Source organism: Oncorhynchus nerka, linkage group LG16 (assembly GCF_034236695.1).
Source record: "Oncorhynchus nerka isolate Pitt River linkage group LG16, Oner_Uvic_2.0, whole genome shotgun sequence".
Taxonomy (NCBI): Eukaryota; Metazoa; Chordata; class Actinopteri; order Salmoniformes; family Salmonidae; genus Oncorhynchus; species Oncorhynchus nerka.
The window spans coordinates 9423827-9442159 of record NC_088411.1 but is presented as its reverse complement, the minus strand read 5'-3'; the positions used below and the strand labels follow the sequence as shown (position 1 = coordinate 9442159).

The following is an 18333-nucleotide window of genomic DNA, read 5'->3' as shown; positions in this document are numbered from 1 at the left end:
CACACACACACACACACGCACACACACACATACACACACACACACACACACACACACACACACACACACACACACACACAGAGACATACACCCAAACAGATACAGACATACCGACTGTTTACAATTGGCTCATTCATTCCCCCTCCTCTCCCCTGTAACTATTCCCCAGGTCGTTGCTGTAAATGAGAACGTGTTCTCAGTCAACTTACCTGGTAAAATAACGGTAAAATAAATACAAAATGAAAAGGGGTTGCTGTGAATATGACAGCAACACACAGTCAGCTCAGTTGCAAGAAAAATGTTGTATTTCATTACAGTGCACCTACTGTAATATAAATATGGTATCAAAGCAAGTACTGTGCAATGACACAGTACAATACCGTAAAATTTACTGATTTATACCATAAAAAAAGTCATTGCTACTGTTATCTGAATGAATGGATGAATGCAGAAGGGTGTGTATTCCACTGTACTTTACTGTATTTACAAGGAATTGATGGAAGCAGGTTGGCTGTGTCTACAAATTACAGCAAGTGTCTACAAATTACAGCATATTAATGAATATTTGGTCATTTATATCACTTGCACTTCTAGAGGCCTTAACAAAGGCTTCCAAACTGGCAGCAACTACAGTGAAAAACAGACCAAAAGGACAAGGCTAAATGCTCAACCATTTCATGTTTAAGACTTGCTGTTACTCCAATTGATCGATGGGGCACAATAACCACAAACAAGTTAAATTGGTACAGCATTCTCACTTACGGGTACCACAAGTATAGCCTCTTACAAGGCACGCTTCAAAATATGTTCATAAGCCAGAAACAAACCCACTTATGGTCAAAAGGTACCATTCAAAATACAGCAATTCTTCTTTCCCCACCCTCAACAGTTTCCCACAATGCACCATAATTTACAGCATACACAGTAAAAGATTTCAGAGTATTTTCCTGTTGATAATAACCAAAATTACCATATATACTACAGTTTTCCGCTACAGTGCGGACAGACAAGCAAACACATGCATGTACGTACGCACGTATGCACACACACACACACACACAAACAGAAAGACACAGAGAAAGACACACACACGATTCAATAATTACTATAAAACTATAAAATCCCAAAAGCAATTTGTCTTACCTGCAGCTTGACCTTCAGCGCATCAATGTTCAACACTTTATTCTGAAAGACAAAGGACAGAAAAATAATTTGTTTTCAAACAGAAAAACAGAAAATAATGTCTTTGGATTTTTAGGTGGTGCTAAAAAACATAACAAAGAAGGAAGACATTTGAATGATTGTTTAACAAAAGTGATGTTGTTAAAGCACAGTATGAAGATGGTTGCTTGGAGACAATACATTATGAAGTGAAGAATCTGTACACCTGATGTAGTGTGATTTACATGTTCAGCGTTTGTAAGTGTGTCCCCACTAGGTTGACTGTGATTGCTGCTATCAGTACTGTATAACTGTACTGGCTGGGTAATTATGTCTCATTGCTGCCTGGTTGTTACACAGTGTTTCATCACCTTAGCTCTCACCCGTGGCTAAGCAGTTTCTGCCAACACAGCTGCTAAAACTCACACACACACACATCAGCATGCGGCAGGTAGCCTAGCGTTTAAGAGGTTGGCCCAGTAACCAAAAGGTTTGAATCCCCGAGCTGACTAGGTGAAAAATCTGTTGATATGCCCTTGATCAAGGCACTTAACCCTAATTGCTCCTGTAAGTCACACTGGATAAGAGTGTCTGCTAAATGACTCAAATGTAAATTGCAAGCATATGCATGCAAGGGCGCGTACACATGTATATGCATGCAAGGGCATTGAGGGTCACAGTCAAGGCTACCAGACTATCAAACAAATGGTGTCTTTAGAACTTGGGTAGCCCAGCATGGGGCAGGTTACAGTGTCCAATACCACTGGAGAGAAATAAAGGTTCCTTTTCTGTCAGTCAACTTCAGTCAAACATACTATGGGGAGTCGCGCTCTGGTGACGTTGGTTGAAGGATCTACGATCCCCCTACATAAGGCCAATGAAATCCGTGCCTCGCCGGAAGCCCCGCATTCCACAGGTGATAAGCGTTAGGCTCAGATTCATTCCTTCAATGGCTGTGTTTCCGCTCTTCAAATCGGTGTGAACAGGAACGAGCCATGCTACTGAAACAACGTTGGAACACGAGACTGTCTAACGTTGCACCAACCATTAATTCATCTAATGCTACTCAAATATACACTGAACAAAAATAGAAATGCAACACGCAACGGAGTTCCAGGTCATATAAGGAAATCATTCAATTGAAATAAATTCAATAGGCCCTGATCTATAGATGTCACATGACAGGGAATACATATATGCTTCTGTTTGTCACAGATACTTAAACATTTTTGGGGATGGATCAGAAATGGATCAGAAAACCAGTCAGTATCTGGTATGGCCACCATTTGCCTCATGCAGCGCAACACATCTACGGATAGAGTTGAACAGGCTGTTTGTTGTGGCCTGTGGAATGTTGTCCCAGTCCTCTTCAATGGCTGTGTGAAGTTGCTGGATATTGGCGGGAACTTGAACACAGCTGTCGTACACGTCGATCCAGAGCATCCCGAACGTGCTCAATGGGTGACATGTCTGGTGAGTATGCAGGCCATGGAAGAACTGGGACATTTTCAGCCTTCAGGAATTGTGTACAGATAGTTGCGACGTGGGGCCGTACATTATCATGCGGAAACATGAAGCAATGGCAGCAGGTAAATGGCACTACAATGGGCATCTTGTCACAGTATCTCAAATTGCCATCGATAAAATGTAATTGTGTTTGTTGTCCATAGCTTATACCTGCCCATACCATAACCCCACCTCCACCATGGTGCACTCTGACATCAGCAATCCGCATAACCACACGACACCATACATGCTGTCTGCCATCTGACCAGTACAGTTCAAACTGGGATTCAACCGTGAAGAGCACACTTCTCCAGCATGCCTGTGGCCATCAAAGGTGAGCATTTGCCCACTTAAGGCAATTACGATGCTGAACCCCCAGTCATGTCAAGACCCTGGTGAGGACGACGAGCAAGCAGATGAGCGTCCCTGAGATGGTTTCTGACAATTTGCGCAGAAATTCTTTGGTTGCGAAAACCCACAGTTTCATTGGCTGGTCTCAGACCATTCCGCAAATGAAAAAGCCAGATGTGGAGGTCCTAGGCTGGCTTGGTTACACATGGCGTGCGTTTGTGAAGCTGGTTGGATGTACTGCCAAATTCTCTAAAATGACATTGGAGGTGGCTTATGGCTTATGGTAGAGAAATTAAGTTTTCATTCTCTGGCAAAAGCTCTGGTGCACATTCCTGCAGTCAGCACCCTCAAAACTTGAGACATCTGTGTTGTGTTGTGTGACAAAACTGCATATTTTAGAGTGGACTTTTATTGTCTTCAGCACAAGGTGCACCTGTGTAATGATCATGCTCTTTAATCAGCTTCTTGATATGCCACACCTATTAGGTGGATGGATTATCTTGGCAAAGGAGAACTGCTCACTAACAGCGACGTAAACAAATTTGTGGACAACATTTTAGAGAAAGAAGCTCTTTGTAGGTATGGAAGATTTCTCTGATATTTTATTTCAGCACATGAAACACAGGACCAACACTTTACATGTTGCGTTTTATATTTTTGTTCGGTATAAATAACATACATTTTTCTAAACTATTCCAATCTGTTACTTGGATTTATTGCACCCATAACTGAAATGGTTGTTCCACTTTAGATATTTAAGGTAGTCACATTTCTTAATCTTCCCAACCCTGGCAGTCATTCTGAATGTGTTAGATCATGTGATTTGCAGGTCTGATGTGGCCTGTAAACGATGTGTTTCAGGCCACTGTGTTAGGGTAGAACTAGTCCCTCAAAAGAAGGCTTTGTGAAATATGTATTGTATTATCTTAAGGAATAAAACTTCAATGACAACATATTCACATATGCTCTCACTTGGTGAAGACCACAGGACTGAAAATGAATCTAACAACCATCTCTCTGTCACTAGTAAGCACAGTCATGGGTGTTATTGATACTCGAAAGGCATTGGGAAATATGCAAATTAGCGCTATTTAATTCCGGTCCTGGAGGGCCGAAACATTTCTGGTTTTAGATTTTTGTATGGCTCTTCAAAGAACCATCCCATTTATGTTTCTTCAGTGACCCTACAACGGTTCCCCTATGGTGGGGGTTTACATAAAAGACTGCAAAAACACCAGGAAATCCACTCAAAGTTTTTATTTTAATTTGAGAAATCTGTTCCCAAGTATTCTCACGCTGTCACATTCTGACCTTAGTTCTGTTATTATATCTTTGTTTTAGTATGGTCAGGGCGTGAGTTGGGTGGGCAGTCTGTTTGTTTTTCTATGTTGGTTTCTGTGTTCGGCCTAGTATGGTTCTCAATCAGAGGCAGCTGTCAATTGTTGTCCTTGATTGAGAATCATACTTAGGTAGCCTGGGTTTCACTTTTGGGTTGTGGGTGTTTGTTTTCCGTGTGAGTGTTTGGTCCAGACTGTACTGTTTTCGGTTTTGTATATTCACGGCAACGTTTGTTGTTTTGTTCGAGTGTTATATTGTCTTTATTAAAAAACATTATGGACACTTACCACGCTGCGCATTGGTCCTCCGATCCTTCTTGCTACTCCGCATAATACAGAGACGTGTTCGTATACAAATGTAAGCCAGGTTTGAAAATGATTATGTTTTAGTAAAATATTATATACCTGTTTGGGATTCTTGCGTTCAATTTGCAGTCTACAAATGATTTGTCATTATGTTCCGGCACTCTGGCCATCCACTAAAGAAACAATCAGCCCGCGGCTGGATCTAGTTGATGATTCCTGTCCTATGGCATCACTCTTGAGAACCTTATTTGGTCCCGACTTGCACCTCTATGGTTTAGAGTGGAGGCAGACAGAAAGACAGATAGACCGACAGTTACTACACCTCAGTGGCCTGGTGTTGATGTTACTGCTCTGCTGTTAAACTGTCTCTATGGGGATATGACTGTATTACTGCTAATGAGACTCTTTGGAGCATTAGCTGACGCTAGCTGTGAATGATTATTAGCCACGCTGTCAATTTGCAGTTTGAAGGTTAACTGTAAATCAACAGGAAACAACGTGAGACAGCGAAATGCTATTACTCATTTTGTTTTGTTTGTGCGAATGACAACATGGAGACAATGTGATTGGATCGGTGAAAAGAAAGCTGACTGGATTCTTCTGGAATCCAATGCAGTTAGGACCTTGACGGAGGAGTGAAGAAGTAGGGAAAGGCGAGATTTAGAGAGGCAGTCTGAGAGCTGGCCAATGGCATACCGGACCCAACAACAGCAGGGTTGCCACCACCAATTAGAACTTGTGTTTTCTGCACCATGAGTGGGGAGAGGCGCGTGATGGAGGGAAGAAGAGAGACAGGAATGGGCAAACACAATAAAGCAGATGGAGAATATACAGCGCACTACGATGAGGTTATGTCTGAACGGTGTAATAGCTAGAACGTAAGTCCTCCTGGGTGACCTTGGGTCCCTTCTGTGTGGTCCTTCTGTGGTCAAGTACAGTGTTGAATAACACAAAGAGTAATGTCTGGTCAACTAACAATGTCTGGTCAGCCCTACTGCTGACCTTGGCTTTTCTTTTGCTCCTGTTTAAAAATAAACATTTTTTTTTCTTTTCGGTTTTGACACAAGGCCTTTGCAGCCTCTGTCAAAAAACAAAATCCTTGGCTGTGGCTAGCTGGCCGAGCAGAGAGAGAGAACTATACCGAAGCATCATTCGAACCAGAGCCAGGGGAGAGAGGGGGAAAGAGAGAGAGAGAGAGAGAGAGCTATGTCAGCATAACATTCTAAAGTCAAACAACAATCACACTCCCTCTTCTTGCCATTACAAACACACGCAATTAGATACATAAAGCCTGCCAACACTACCACTCCTCATTGCCAATGCATTTCATACATATTGCATGGAACAGGGTGCTTTGACGCAGTAGACTTGCCATATGCAACGTGCATTTGCTCCGTATAAATAGAAAACCATTAACATAAGCTCCAGTATTTTTCCCAAGGATGACACGCAATAGGATGGCACGCCCAGGAGATCAAGCTCCGCACTATCTGCGAGTGAAATGAAATGCACATGTTTTTCTGTAAGCTTCAAAGAAGCTAGGCCAGAATGACGACTGCACTAACGCTGCCTCTCTGTTTGACGCTGTGGAGAGCACGGAAGGTAGCAGTGACCTCTTCAGTAACAGCCGGTGGCATTTTAAGTTTGGTTCGTGGAGGTTCGTGACAGAAAACGCCACTCGTGACGGTGTAGTTCATGTTACACGCTTCATATCGACGTATCACAATAATATTGGTTATTGCACATGACTACCCTAGATTAGAGTAGTCCTGGCAACGCTGCCTGTGAGGGCCACCGACTTGAAGCCTGATGAACGATGACCGTGCCGTGGACCCAGACCATCCGAGGGTAACAGAGGGCTTCAGACAGAGTGGGCGAGTGGGAAGGCGCGTGTCATACTGGTGATTCACACACACACTGGACCGAACACGGGTCCCATGTTAATAAAGCCGTACAGCACGCTGTATATTCACAGACCTATAATCAATGTGTGTGTGTGTGTGTGTGTGTGTGTGTGTGTGTGTGTGTGTGTGTGTGTGTGTGTGTGTGTGTGTGTGTGTGTGTGTGTGTGTGTGTGTGTGTGTGTGTGTGGCATGTGTGTTTTTAGCATGGGCGGGCGTGTGTGTGTGTGTGCATGCATGTGTCATCTAAAATCTACCTGTCACACATGAGACACAGATAGGGGGATCTCTCCTCTCCCCAACCCTGTTACATATTCATCCTCTTCCACCCAATGCATATTTATCAGCCTGGTGACATTATGAAAGCAGGTGGCATCCCTCACAAACTGAAGGAAATTAAGGAACAGCTTCTAAGAAGTGGGAGACCAATTTCTTTCCTTCCTTGCAAGGAGGAAGAAGCTCTTATTATTAAACCTGAACCAAGACTCCTCTCATTCCTCATGCATTCTCTCTCCTTGATCTTGCTCTCTCTCGCTCTCGCTCTCTCTCTCTCTCTCTCTCATTTTGAAGTAATGTGGAGGCCAGGACCTATCTTCTTTAATCTTATCGTGCTGTGTCGTTCCCACTCTTTCTTGCGCTCTCTTTTTCGCTCTCTCGTTCTCTCTCTCCCTCTGCCATTCTCTCTCTCATCACTTATTCTCTCACTCTCATTCTATCGTGCTCCTCTCTTTCTCTCTCGCTGCTGTCATTAGTATTAGTGATGGAGATTGTGGCGCTGTTATTTGTCTCAAATTCAGTGAGACCTCTGTCCCTGGCAGCATCCCACAATGCATGTGTATCCTGACAGTCGGATGCGTCTGAATTCCTCAGTTGTGTGTGAGAGCACCTGTTGTCCCTAGTCAAAATATCTGATAGGATTAGTGATTTTTCCAATAGAATCCTATAGTTTTTTCTTCTTCACCTCTGTCAGATTCCTATCGGAATGCTATTGGACTACTTTTTCCCGATTGGAAATCAAAAGTAATCCTATTGGATCCTATAGGATTCTCGCAACCCTATAGGATTTGGTGTAAAATCTATCAGAATCCTATTGGAATCCTTTTGGACTACTTTTTTCAAAAGTAATCATATTGGAGCCTATACAGTGCATTCGGGAAGTATTCAGACCCCTTGACTTTTTCCACATTTTGTTAAGTTACAGCCTGATTCAAAATGGATTAAAAACATTTTTTCCATCATCAATCTACACGCCATTATGACAAAGCGAAAACAGGTTTTTAGAATTATCGGCACATTTATTAAAAATAAAAACTGAAATACCTTATCAAGGGAGGTCTGAATACATTCCGAAGGCACTGTTGGTTTGTAGGATTTTTAGAGTGTTATTTTTTGATTAACCCATTGAATTAACCCATTAAATTATAGTTTGTTGTCATTTGTTCCAGTACAATACAACACCATTAAAGGGATAGTTCAACCAAATGACAAAACGACATATTGGTTTCCTTACTCTGTAAGCAGTCTATGGACAAGGTATGACAGCAATCCATTCTTTGGTTTAATTTTCCTGGCACTGTTTTAACATGCTAACGTTTTAGCATTTGTGGCACAAAACACGTTTAAGTCATGGGACCGATATTACCATTTTTCGCATATAATGTTCAAAACATCTATAGGTGTATTTGTTGAGCTTTGGACATGATGAGGGTGTCACGACTCCTACCGAGGGTGGCTCGCCTTCCTGTTCGGGTGGCGCTCGGCAGTCGTCGTCACCGGCCTACTAGCTGCCACTGATTCTTTCCTCCCCCTCCTTGTCTGTTTATTGGTTACACCTGTTATGTATTCTGGTGATTAGTTGGGCTTTATTAGCCAGCCGGCCCGCCTGCTTTTTGTGCAGGATTGTTTGTGTGACATTTGTGCACGTTTGAGGTGAACGTGTTTTTTCCCTGTTCGTGGGCATTTGTTTTTGTGAGCGCCCAGTGTTTCGTGCTTATGGCTTATGTTTGCCGTTTGTGCATTAAAGAGCACTACCCTGAACTCTCTGTTTCCTGCGCCTGACTTCGCACCCACTACACCCAGATCGTTACAGAGGGAAAAATGTAAATATTGGTCCCATGACTTTGTGGGTTTGTGCCACAACTGCTACAACGTTATCACGTTAGAACAGGGGTGTCAAAGTCAAATGGACGGAGGGCCAAATAAAAAAATCAGCTACAAGACGAGGGCCGGACTGTTCGAATGTTCATTGAAAATTTTTTAAATGACGCATATAGTCTAGTGAACCTAATTGAACCTACTGAAAACCTAACAAATATATTACAATATGATCAGATAAATAAAGCAATATTTTCTTATGGCTCTGTCAGTAATCTTTAATTTTCAACAGACACAAAAGACAAATTTCCTTTATATAAATATCCCCATAACATGAACATTAAATGAAAGAAACCGGTATTCAAGGCACCATCAGTAGACTATATTTTCTATTTTAGCAAAAGTGGGCTAAATTTACTTCAAAGAAAAAACAATAATAGCAATTTTCTATCATCCACTCAACTGAAATATTTTTAAAATATAATTGGATTGAAATACAAAAAAAATAAAGTGCAAAAATCTATTAATCAAAAACAACACTTTGTTTAAGGAGAAGTAACATGCAGTGAAAACAAATATTAAATTTTAACTTTTAAACTTGAACTGAGTAAAAACTCTAAATATGTGATTGCACAGTAATGTTCACTTGTTTGAGGTTGAGGGTGATACTTGGTGGTGTCCCATCTTTTCCACAAGTTCATCAATGTTCGGGGTAAGGCTCTGAGCTGAAGAAATCCTCAGAATTGAGTGGAGGTGTTCAGCAGTAAGTCGACTTCTGTGTGATGTTTTGTTCAGGTTCATCAAAGAAAACAGTTGTTCACACAGGTATGTGCTGCCAAACATAGACAACGTTTGAGCAGCCTGGATGCGCAGCTGGGGCATTGTGCCGGGAGGAAACGGGCGAACTCCGCAGCACCCACTGCCGCATATTTTGCCCTCAGTGCATCATTGCATTGGAGGTCAATCAACTCCATTTGGAGGTTTGGTGGTGAGCTTTCCACGTCAACAGCAAATGGGTTACCGAGCAGTTCCAACCTGCTTTTTGTGCTTCAAAGTCAGCAAATCGGCGTCTTCCAGTCAGCGGCAAGCATACCTATTTTATCAGCCAACTGTGTGCTCGGGAACGCACTGGTAGAGAGCTTCTCATGGTCTGGCAGCTGGGAAAGTGGCTCAAATTTTCTTTCCGCATCTGCAAGTCTCCCACAGAGTCAGTTTGGTTTTAAATGCCTTCACTGTACTGTACATATCAGAGATGACACGATCCCGACCCTGCAGCTGCAAGTTTATTGCATTCAGATGACTCGTAATGTCACACAGAAAAGCCATTTCACACAACTTTCAGAAACATTTCGTCTCGGAGTTGTGTTGTGTCTTTCCCTTTGCTGTCCAAGAACAGACAAATCTCCTCACGAAGCTCGAAACATCTTTGAAGCACCTTTCCCTGGCTTAGCCATCGCACCTCTGTGTGATAAGGCAAATCACCATGCTCCGTTTCTAACTCCGTCAGAAATGCCTTGAACTGGCGGTGATTCAAACCTTTGGCTCTGATAAAGTTAACTGTGCGCGTGATGATGCTCATTACATGCTCCATTTTCAAGGCTTTACCGCACAACGCTTCCTGGTGTATGATACAATGATAAGCTGTCAGCTCACCTGTCGCGTTTTCCTCTTGCATCTTTTCCCGTATCTTCGCCACCAGTCCGCTCCTGTGTCCACACATCGCAGGTGCTCCGTCGGTTGTCAAACCCACGAGTTTTCCCAAGGCAGCTCCATCTCATTTACACATCTTGACACCTCTTCATACAAATCATGCCCCGTAGTTGTGCCATGCATAGGACGTAAAGCCAAAAACCTCTGTCACGCTTAGGTTGGAGTCCACTCCGCGGATGAAAATTGACAACTGGGCAATGTCAGAAATGTCGGTGCTCTCATCCACAGCCAAGGAATATGCAATAAAATCTTTTCCCTTTTTCACAAGCTGCTCTTTTTTTGATTGATGGACAACTGGTCTACTCTCTCGGCAATGGTGTTTCTGCTCAGACTCACATTTAAAAAGAGTTGCCTTTTTTCTGGGCAAACTTCGTCACAAACTTTAATCATGCAGTTTTTGATGAAATCCCCCTCCGTAAATGGCCGGGCTGATTTAGCGATCTCTTCTGCCAAAATAAAACTGGCCTTGACAGCAGCCTGGCCTTGTGATTTGGCTTTTTTGAACAGAGCCTGTCGAGATTTGAGGCCTCGTTTTAATTCCTCTGCCTTTTGTAGCCTTTGTTCCATGTCCATATTCTTGTTTTTGTCCGCGTGTTTCGTTTCATAATGTCGTCTCAGATTATACTCTTCAGTACCGCCACACTTTCTCCACACAGAAGACACACAGGTTTTCCAGCTACCTTCGTGAACATATACTCCGACTCCCACCTTGTTTGAAACCCCGGTTCTCAGTATCCACCTTCCGTTTTGCCATTTTTGATGGGTATCTGAAAGTTAATTTTACTGTGATGCTGACGACTGCTGTGCCAATAAATATTGAAATGAAGCAGCCTACTGCTCGGTGCGTCACCTTTGCATTGTGGGAAATGTAGTATTGGTGCGTGTAAAAGATCTGCGGGCTGCCGGCTTGCTGCGGGCCGGTTCTAATAATAAATCAAGATCATCCCAGGGGCCGTAAAAAACCTTCTTGCGGGCCGGATGTGGCCCGCGGGCCTTGACTCTGACATATGTGCGTTAGAACCTAAAAGAAAATCTTCTCCGATTTTGGAACCAGTCCCAATGGACTCCTATATGATTGTATCCTAATCCTACAGGATAGGTACCAAAATCTGATCGGATTTTGTTTTTTTGGACTAGGGGTGTTTATTGATGCCTGTGAATTGATCATTACACGCAAACACACATACACACGCACACACACACACACACACACACACACACACACACACACACACATACATACATACATACATACATACATACATACATACATACATACATACATACATACATACATACATACATACATACATACATACATCAAAGCACTGGCATAAACTACCAAACCCTCAACACAGTGCCAGGTGGATTCTAATAAATATTAATCATGAGGCCCTTCATACACATCCAGCTACATAGAGCCAGCTGTCAATCAAACTCCATACACACTCCCGACCAACACTCCTATGAATATGTACGAACTCCTGAGGAGTACCTTTCGCCAAAACTCCTCACCAATTGAATATTTACAGATTTGGATGATGTGAGGTATAGATGAATACCAGCATTTCCACTGTAGTATAATCAGCGTTATTCTGTGAGTTGGGTGGACTTCAGAAGGACAAGAAATGTAGCTAAAGTGTGAATGTTTGTTCACTCAACAAACTTTGCTCACAGTGAGCTGAATGTATAAAAATGTGTTGAGTCGAATTACAAATTCATGTTTGCCTTTGGAAGGCAACACTGTATGCTGGTCCATTTCTATAGCCAAATGTTGAGGAAACTCACAATCCTATTGCAAGTGGTTGGGAAAGGGGAAATGGGTTACTTAGTCATTTGCACAACTGAATGCATTCACCCGACATGTGTCTTCCACATTTAACCCAACCCCTCTGAATCAGAGAGGTGCGGGGGGCTGCCTTAATCGACTACATCACTGCCCTGGCAGTCCAAAAATAATTACACATCAATTTGCAAGCCAGCATAATGTCACTTGCAGGCTTGATGTGGCCTGTAAACCAGGAGTTTCAGACCACTGTGTTAGGGTGCAACTAGGCCCTCAAAGAAAGGCCTTATGATATACAGTACAGTATGTAATGAACTTTCATAGAGTTTTTTTGTGCAAACTCATTCTCCTACTGCAGCTGGTTGCCTTAGATAAAGAAAAATGCAGGCTGTCCATCGGAGAACAACAGATATGAGACCATAGAAATACAACCACTAGAACGGACATCCCTATTCAAGTCAATGGGTCTGTGATGGGTGGACGGCAGACAACATTTAGTGTAACCATGAGGGTGTAGTTAAATTGCTGTGATCTAAGGTGCTTTTCCAATTCTAAGTATTATTTTTCCATGGAAGCAACCCCCATGCTGTGAGGTTGAAGTAAAATATCTCATGTTCTGACACTGAAATTACAACACTGTAAAACTCTATTATAGGGTGCAGTCATTTGCATAAATCACCTAGATTGCCTTCAAGCAGGCATTAGCCAGACATAATCAAATAACGAACACTTTGGGTAATTACCACCGGCCAGACAGGGCTGATTATATTAGCACTCAATGTTGCCGAGCTGGGAGAGAAAATGAAGTCGTAGAAGATTGAGAACACTCCTGACATCTCATCTACAGCGTACACACAAACACTATTTTTATTCTATAAAGTGCAATCCACCATGCAGCAACTGCACAGCGTATCTATCTGAAATCTCTCCTATGCATCCTGCACCACTATGGACACGGTCCATAAACCCTGAGCCCAGTAAAGACCCGACTTATCCTGGCTTTGTCTCCCTCTGTGCCTCTCGTCTTACTCTAAAAGCTTCTTCTTCCCCTTCTTCGCTCGCTTCACACTGGTCTGACCACCCCTTCTATCTGTGACGCTCCGTCTGTCTCTCCTGTCTTTTAATCTGCTCCTGTCCTTTCTCTCTTTCTTTCCATTGCTCTCTCTGTCTCGCCGTATATGTGTTGGCTGGACGCAGTAGCGGCAGTTGGCCTCTGACAGCTCTCGCCGTAGTGGTGAGTTACATTAAGGAGCATGGCAGCGGGACTGACATTCTCTCGTAGTGCCGCTCAAGCCCCAGATGCTGCATGCTCCATTAACAAACCCTAGCAGAATGCATAAACACAGATTTAACCTCTGACTAGAGAGCAACATCCTAAATCAAACTCAAGCACAATTACCAAGTGCTTGTGTGTGCTGCGGAGCATAACAACAGGATCATGATGAACCAGACCAGGCCCAGGTTAGCCCAGGACAAGGAGGGCCAATAGGCCAGCGACAAAAGCCATCTGGTATTGGACTGCACTGGAGAGAATAAGTTGAGAAGAGAAGGAGAGGAGGGAAGGAATGGATGTGAGGGAGTACTACAAATGTGCAGACACAATTACGCACATTCGAAAAATGCAACATGTTCTACCTGCATCCATGCCATCACAAGATTACCATCCACAATCGCGAGAAGATGGACACCCCATAATAACCACTGTCCAGTACAAAACCTTGAAAATATTACTATAACATTTCAGTGTTCCACCACCGATCAATAGCTTCCCCAGTCTCCAGGCCCACCCACCAACATATACTGTAATGGATGGGCCCCTCCAGAGCAGAAATCCTTTCCCTCATTCTTCCTCTTCACCTGCTTCATGCATTCATCAGACAGGGGCCTAAGGCCGAACCTCACAGGATAATAAAACCAGGAAGTGACAAAAGTCAGAGGTTAAAGGTCAGTGGGGCTGTGCTGGGGTGACCTCTGAGGTCACCATGGTGATGAGAGTGGTCACTGGCTCAGTGATTATATGCTGACCTATTACTGTTTATGACCAAGAAGGGTCACTGTCCCTTCGGGCCTTCATCAAAATGAAAGAGATTGGAAGAACTGGTCTCTCTTGCCGGATGGATTTTGTGTCAATGAGACCAGCTGTATAAATAAAGGACACGTGAAAGAAAAGGTGAACGTGATGGGGGAGAATGCAAATATTGAAGGGAGAGAGAAAAGGGCATCGGAATATTAAAATGTAATAAAATGGTGGTTTAGTTACCAGATGCACCATTTCAATGACTCTACAGTCCAGTTTATTTGATTTTATTTCACCTTTATTTAACTAGACAAGTCAGATAAAAAAACAACTCATTCTTATTTACAATGATGGCCTACCAAAAGGCAAAAGGCTTCCTAAAACAGACATCACTACAGTTATAGTAACACAAGAGACAGCTCCATCCAAGCTGTTTACAGTTAGACATGTAGTTCTAGATTAGGAAACACAGAAGAGACTCATCTGTCCTGTATGCTATTCAGCTTGCTGGATTTTGACGTCAATTACCACTAACATTGATCGATGTGACTTTTACCATGGTATCAGTCTAGTCTGAGACAGAATTGCTGATTTTCAGTGAGAGATTCTTCACAGTGAACCTTTCGGTATAATGCATTCAGTTTTTCCAAAGTAGATCAGAAGTGTGAAAAAAGGAGTGTGTGTGTGTGTGTGTGTGTGTGTGTGTGTGTGTGTGTGTGTGTGTGTGTGTGTGTGTGTGTGTGTGTGTGTGTGAACCTTACGTGTGCTGTAGTAGATCAGTGACACTTGCTCTACGCAATTTCATCGGCGTGAAGTTGGCAGGTAAGATTTGTTAGGTGATCAAATTAACGAGCCTGCTGCATGGTGACCTGCTCCTCTCACAGAGAAAAAGATGCAGCGACCGCCCTCTCTCCCCTCCTCCAAGGCACGATTAATCAGCCATGATCACGCTATAATATCAACTAATCATCACAGGCCACGGCAGCCTGAGCTGTCCTCGTCATTTCGACCTAGCCGCATTCAGATGAACATGAATTTCAGACCAGATATTCAGACCGATTTAGCAACTCTTGGACAGTTCTTACACCTTCTTCCTCCATGTAGTTCGTACACCTGTCTGAGGCAGCCAGCCCCTACCCCTGAGCCCTCTTCATTGGTAATAAAGGCCTAATGAAGTCTCATGTACATTCACAGCGGGCCGTGTCCGAATATCCATACCAGCGTACTACATACTTAAACTGCATACTATGTACTCAGCATCGTCACATACTATTTAGCACGTACTGTTTGGTAAATAGTAGGTGGGGCAGAGCCGAGTGCAGGTGGATTTTTCCACATTCAACAGACATGCATCACATCAACCAGCCTGACAATAGCTCGTTTCCAATTTGATTAATTTCTCTAAACTCTGAATAGAATAGGAATGGAGTTATAGGCTAGTATAAAATGCAAATTAATTACTTAAAAATCATACAATGTGATTTTCTGGATTTTTGTTTTAGATTCCGTCTCTGACCGTTGAAGTGTACCTATGATAAAAATTACAGACCTCTACATGCTTTGTAAGTAGGAAAACCTGCATATTCTGCAGTGTATCAAATACTTGTTCTCCCCACTGTGTACATTTTTGAAAATTGCCTAGTACACACACCAAAACTTTTCAAATGTTCAAATCAAAATGCTATTGAACAGAATAACGTGGACAGTGGGTTGCGTCACAAATTCAGACCCGCTGGACAGCAACATAATAATCTAAAGCACTGATGTTGGGGAATAATCAGAATTGGTTGGTAACATAGGTAAGATGTTTTATATTCATCATATGCTTATGAGTTATTTCTCATAAGAATGTATTTTGTTGTACTGTAGTGGTGGCCATTGGCAGTTATCTGTTCTATGTCCAGACTAAGTTGCATGGGCCGCAGAGAGGGGAGAGGTCAAGGTGTCATCATGTGTAAACATATCTTTTGCTCCACTGTGTCTGTGTGCCAGTCACTCCCTACTTTTCCCATCGGGAGAGGAGGATGGCAGTGTCTGGAATCATTCTATGCTCCCGGTGAGCTTATCCAGGATTGGTTGTATTTAGAATTGGTTGTATCTAAATGACAATTTTATATATATATCATAGGGTGGGGGTAATGTCTTGGTACCATTTTGTACCAAGGACGAAATAAGAGCTTTGTTTAGGAGACCAAACTGAACGATAATTTATAGCCAACTCTGTCTGGCTAGGGGATACTCCTCTCTGAAGTAAAGTCTTTTCTTTGTGTAATTTCCTAAGACCTGTGGTTTGTCATGTCGTCTAAGGGGGGTGGATCTATGCTATTAAAGGATCTCAGTTGCAATGTAGAGGGGGCTCTCAGAGAATTCATTGATAGACACTGAATTAATCTGAGAGTCACAGGGTTGTGATAGAGCTCATATAATTAAAGATGGACTTTGATAACTAACTCTGACTTGTGTTGTGGTTTGCGCTCATGATTTGGTAAATAGATTAAATTTCCACGACACTGATCATTGGGAACAAGATGAGAATGACGACTAAGGCTTGATCCATAAATTAAATCATAAAATAGGTAGCCTAGCCTACAAAAAAATAAAATAAAATCCATATCTTCAAATCAAAAGGCCTGATTAACATGATATCAATAACGCAGCCACATTCTGAGTCCCCTGGTACCGACACATTCAGAAATCAAAAGATGGTTTAGTGTTTAGCTCAAAAGCTCTGACGAAGGCCAAGAGAATAAGAAACACTTTTCAATGAGAAAACAGAAATCCACTTTGGGTAAAAATACATTTCAAAAACTTCCCAAATAAGTAACCTTGTTTTGTTGTTTGGCTACTTGAAGAGAACTAGGGCCTATCACTCACATCCCACCTCTTCCAATGCAGTGTTTTGTTGTTTGGCTACTTGAAGAGAACTAGGGCCTATCACTCACATCCCACCTCTTCCAATGCAGTGTTTTGTTGTTTGGCTACTTGAAGAGAACTAGGGCCTATCACTCACATCCCACCTCTTCCAATGCAGTGTTTTGTTGTTTGGCTACTTGAAGAGAACTAGGGCCTATCACTCACAACCCACCTCTTCCAATGCAGTGCGGGAAAGTGCACCTCGAATTCTTCTAGATGAAGAACAAAAATGAGTATAACATCCTGGCATTTAAAGAATACTAGATTTGAGAAAATTCACATACTATAAAATTTTTATTTTTGCATACTCAAATGGCCTAATATTTAGGACGCAAGTATGGATTTTCGGACACGGCCAGTGTTTAGCCTCAGCTCATCATATCCACCCAGGACAACACACTCACCTGACTCTACAAACAGAGATGGGAGATGGAGGGGGGTTCATAAACAAAGTGTCCTGTCAGAGAAGAGGGGAGTGTGTGTCTGTGTAACTGGGGGCGAGACAAACAGACAGGCTCAGTGGGTATGTTGTTGTTTCTAACGCGTATGGCAACCTGCTGGGGACCAAACGCTCCTAGCGGCATCCTCAGGTGGCAAGGGGGCTTGTTTGAGGCCGTTGAATTGGGTGACACATCGGGGGCAGGAGGTAGAAAACACTCTGTATGACTTCAGGGCAACAACATGAGGATATAGAAATGCCACTTCTCCCAGAAGTGTTCGGGACCCGATGCCATGCTGTGCCTGGCAGGCTGTGTCTGAGTCACATTTTCATGTGACTCAGAGGGCTGGACACACTCTTAACTGTCATGTTTCCTCACCCACACACTAGGCAGATCACTTTGAGTCACTAGGACTCACTGACTGGCCTTGTTGACGCCAATTATGACAAGTATTTAAACTTCTAAAAACAAGTTTTGGCAACAAAATGGGTCAAAAGAACTTATTAAACATGTCCTTCCTCCTCCGGTTCAACCATCCTCCCCCGGGGACATTGTACTCCCAGAGACACATCACCTGCCTTATGGCGAGAAGTGGCTTGTGACCTGACGTGTGCTTTTCGAAGAGCTTTCCTTTGAACAGAGCATGTGCCAGGTGGCGATGTCTTTCTACCGTGCCAACCTGCATACTAACCACCCCACAAAGACCCTGACCGGAGCATTCCTGGACCCTAGGGGGGGGGGGGGGGGGGGGGCGACGCACCTCACCCCACAGATCTAAGCTTTACACGCCAGGCTTCTCATCCAGATGTCT

General features: G+C 43.0%; 1 protein-coding gene across 1 annotated transcript in view; it reads right to left on the bottom strand.

The window, feature by feature from the left end:
- Positions 1–18333, bottom strand: part of LOC115143996 (ras-related protein Rab-26-like) — a 99179-nt gene that overhangs the window by 62875 nt on the left and 17971 nt on the right. Inside the window, exon 3 of the mRNA XM_029684554.2 lies at positions 1144–1185. Coding sequence (XP_029540414.2) covers positions 1144–1185 — 42 coding nt within the window. The remainder of the gene's footprint in view (positions 1–1143; positions 1186–18333) is intronic.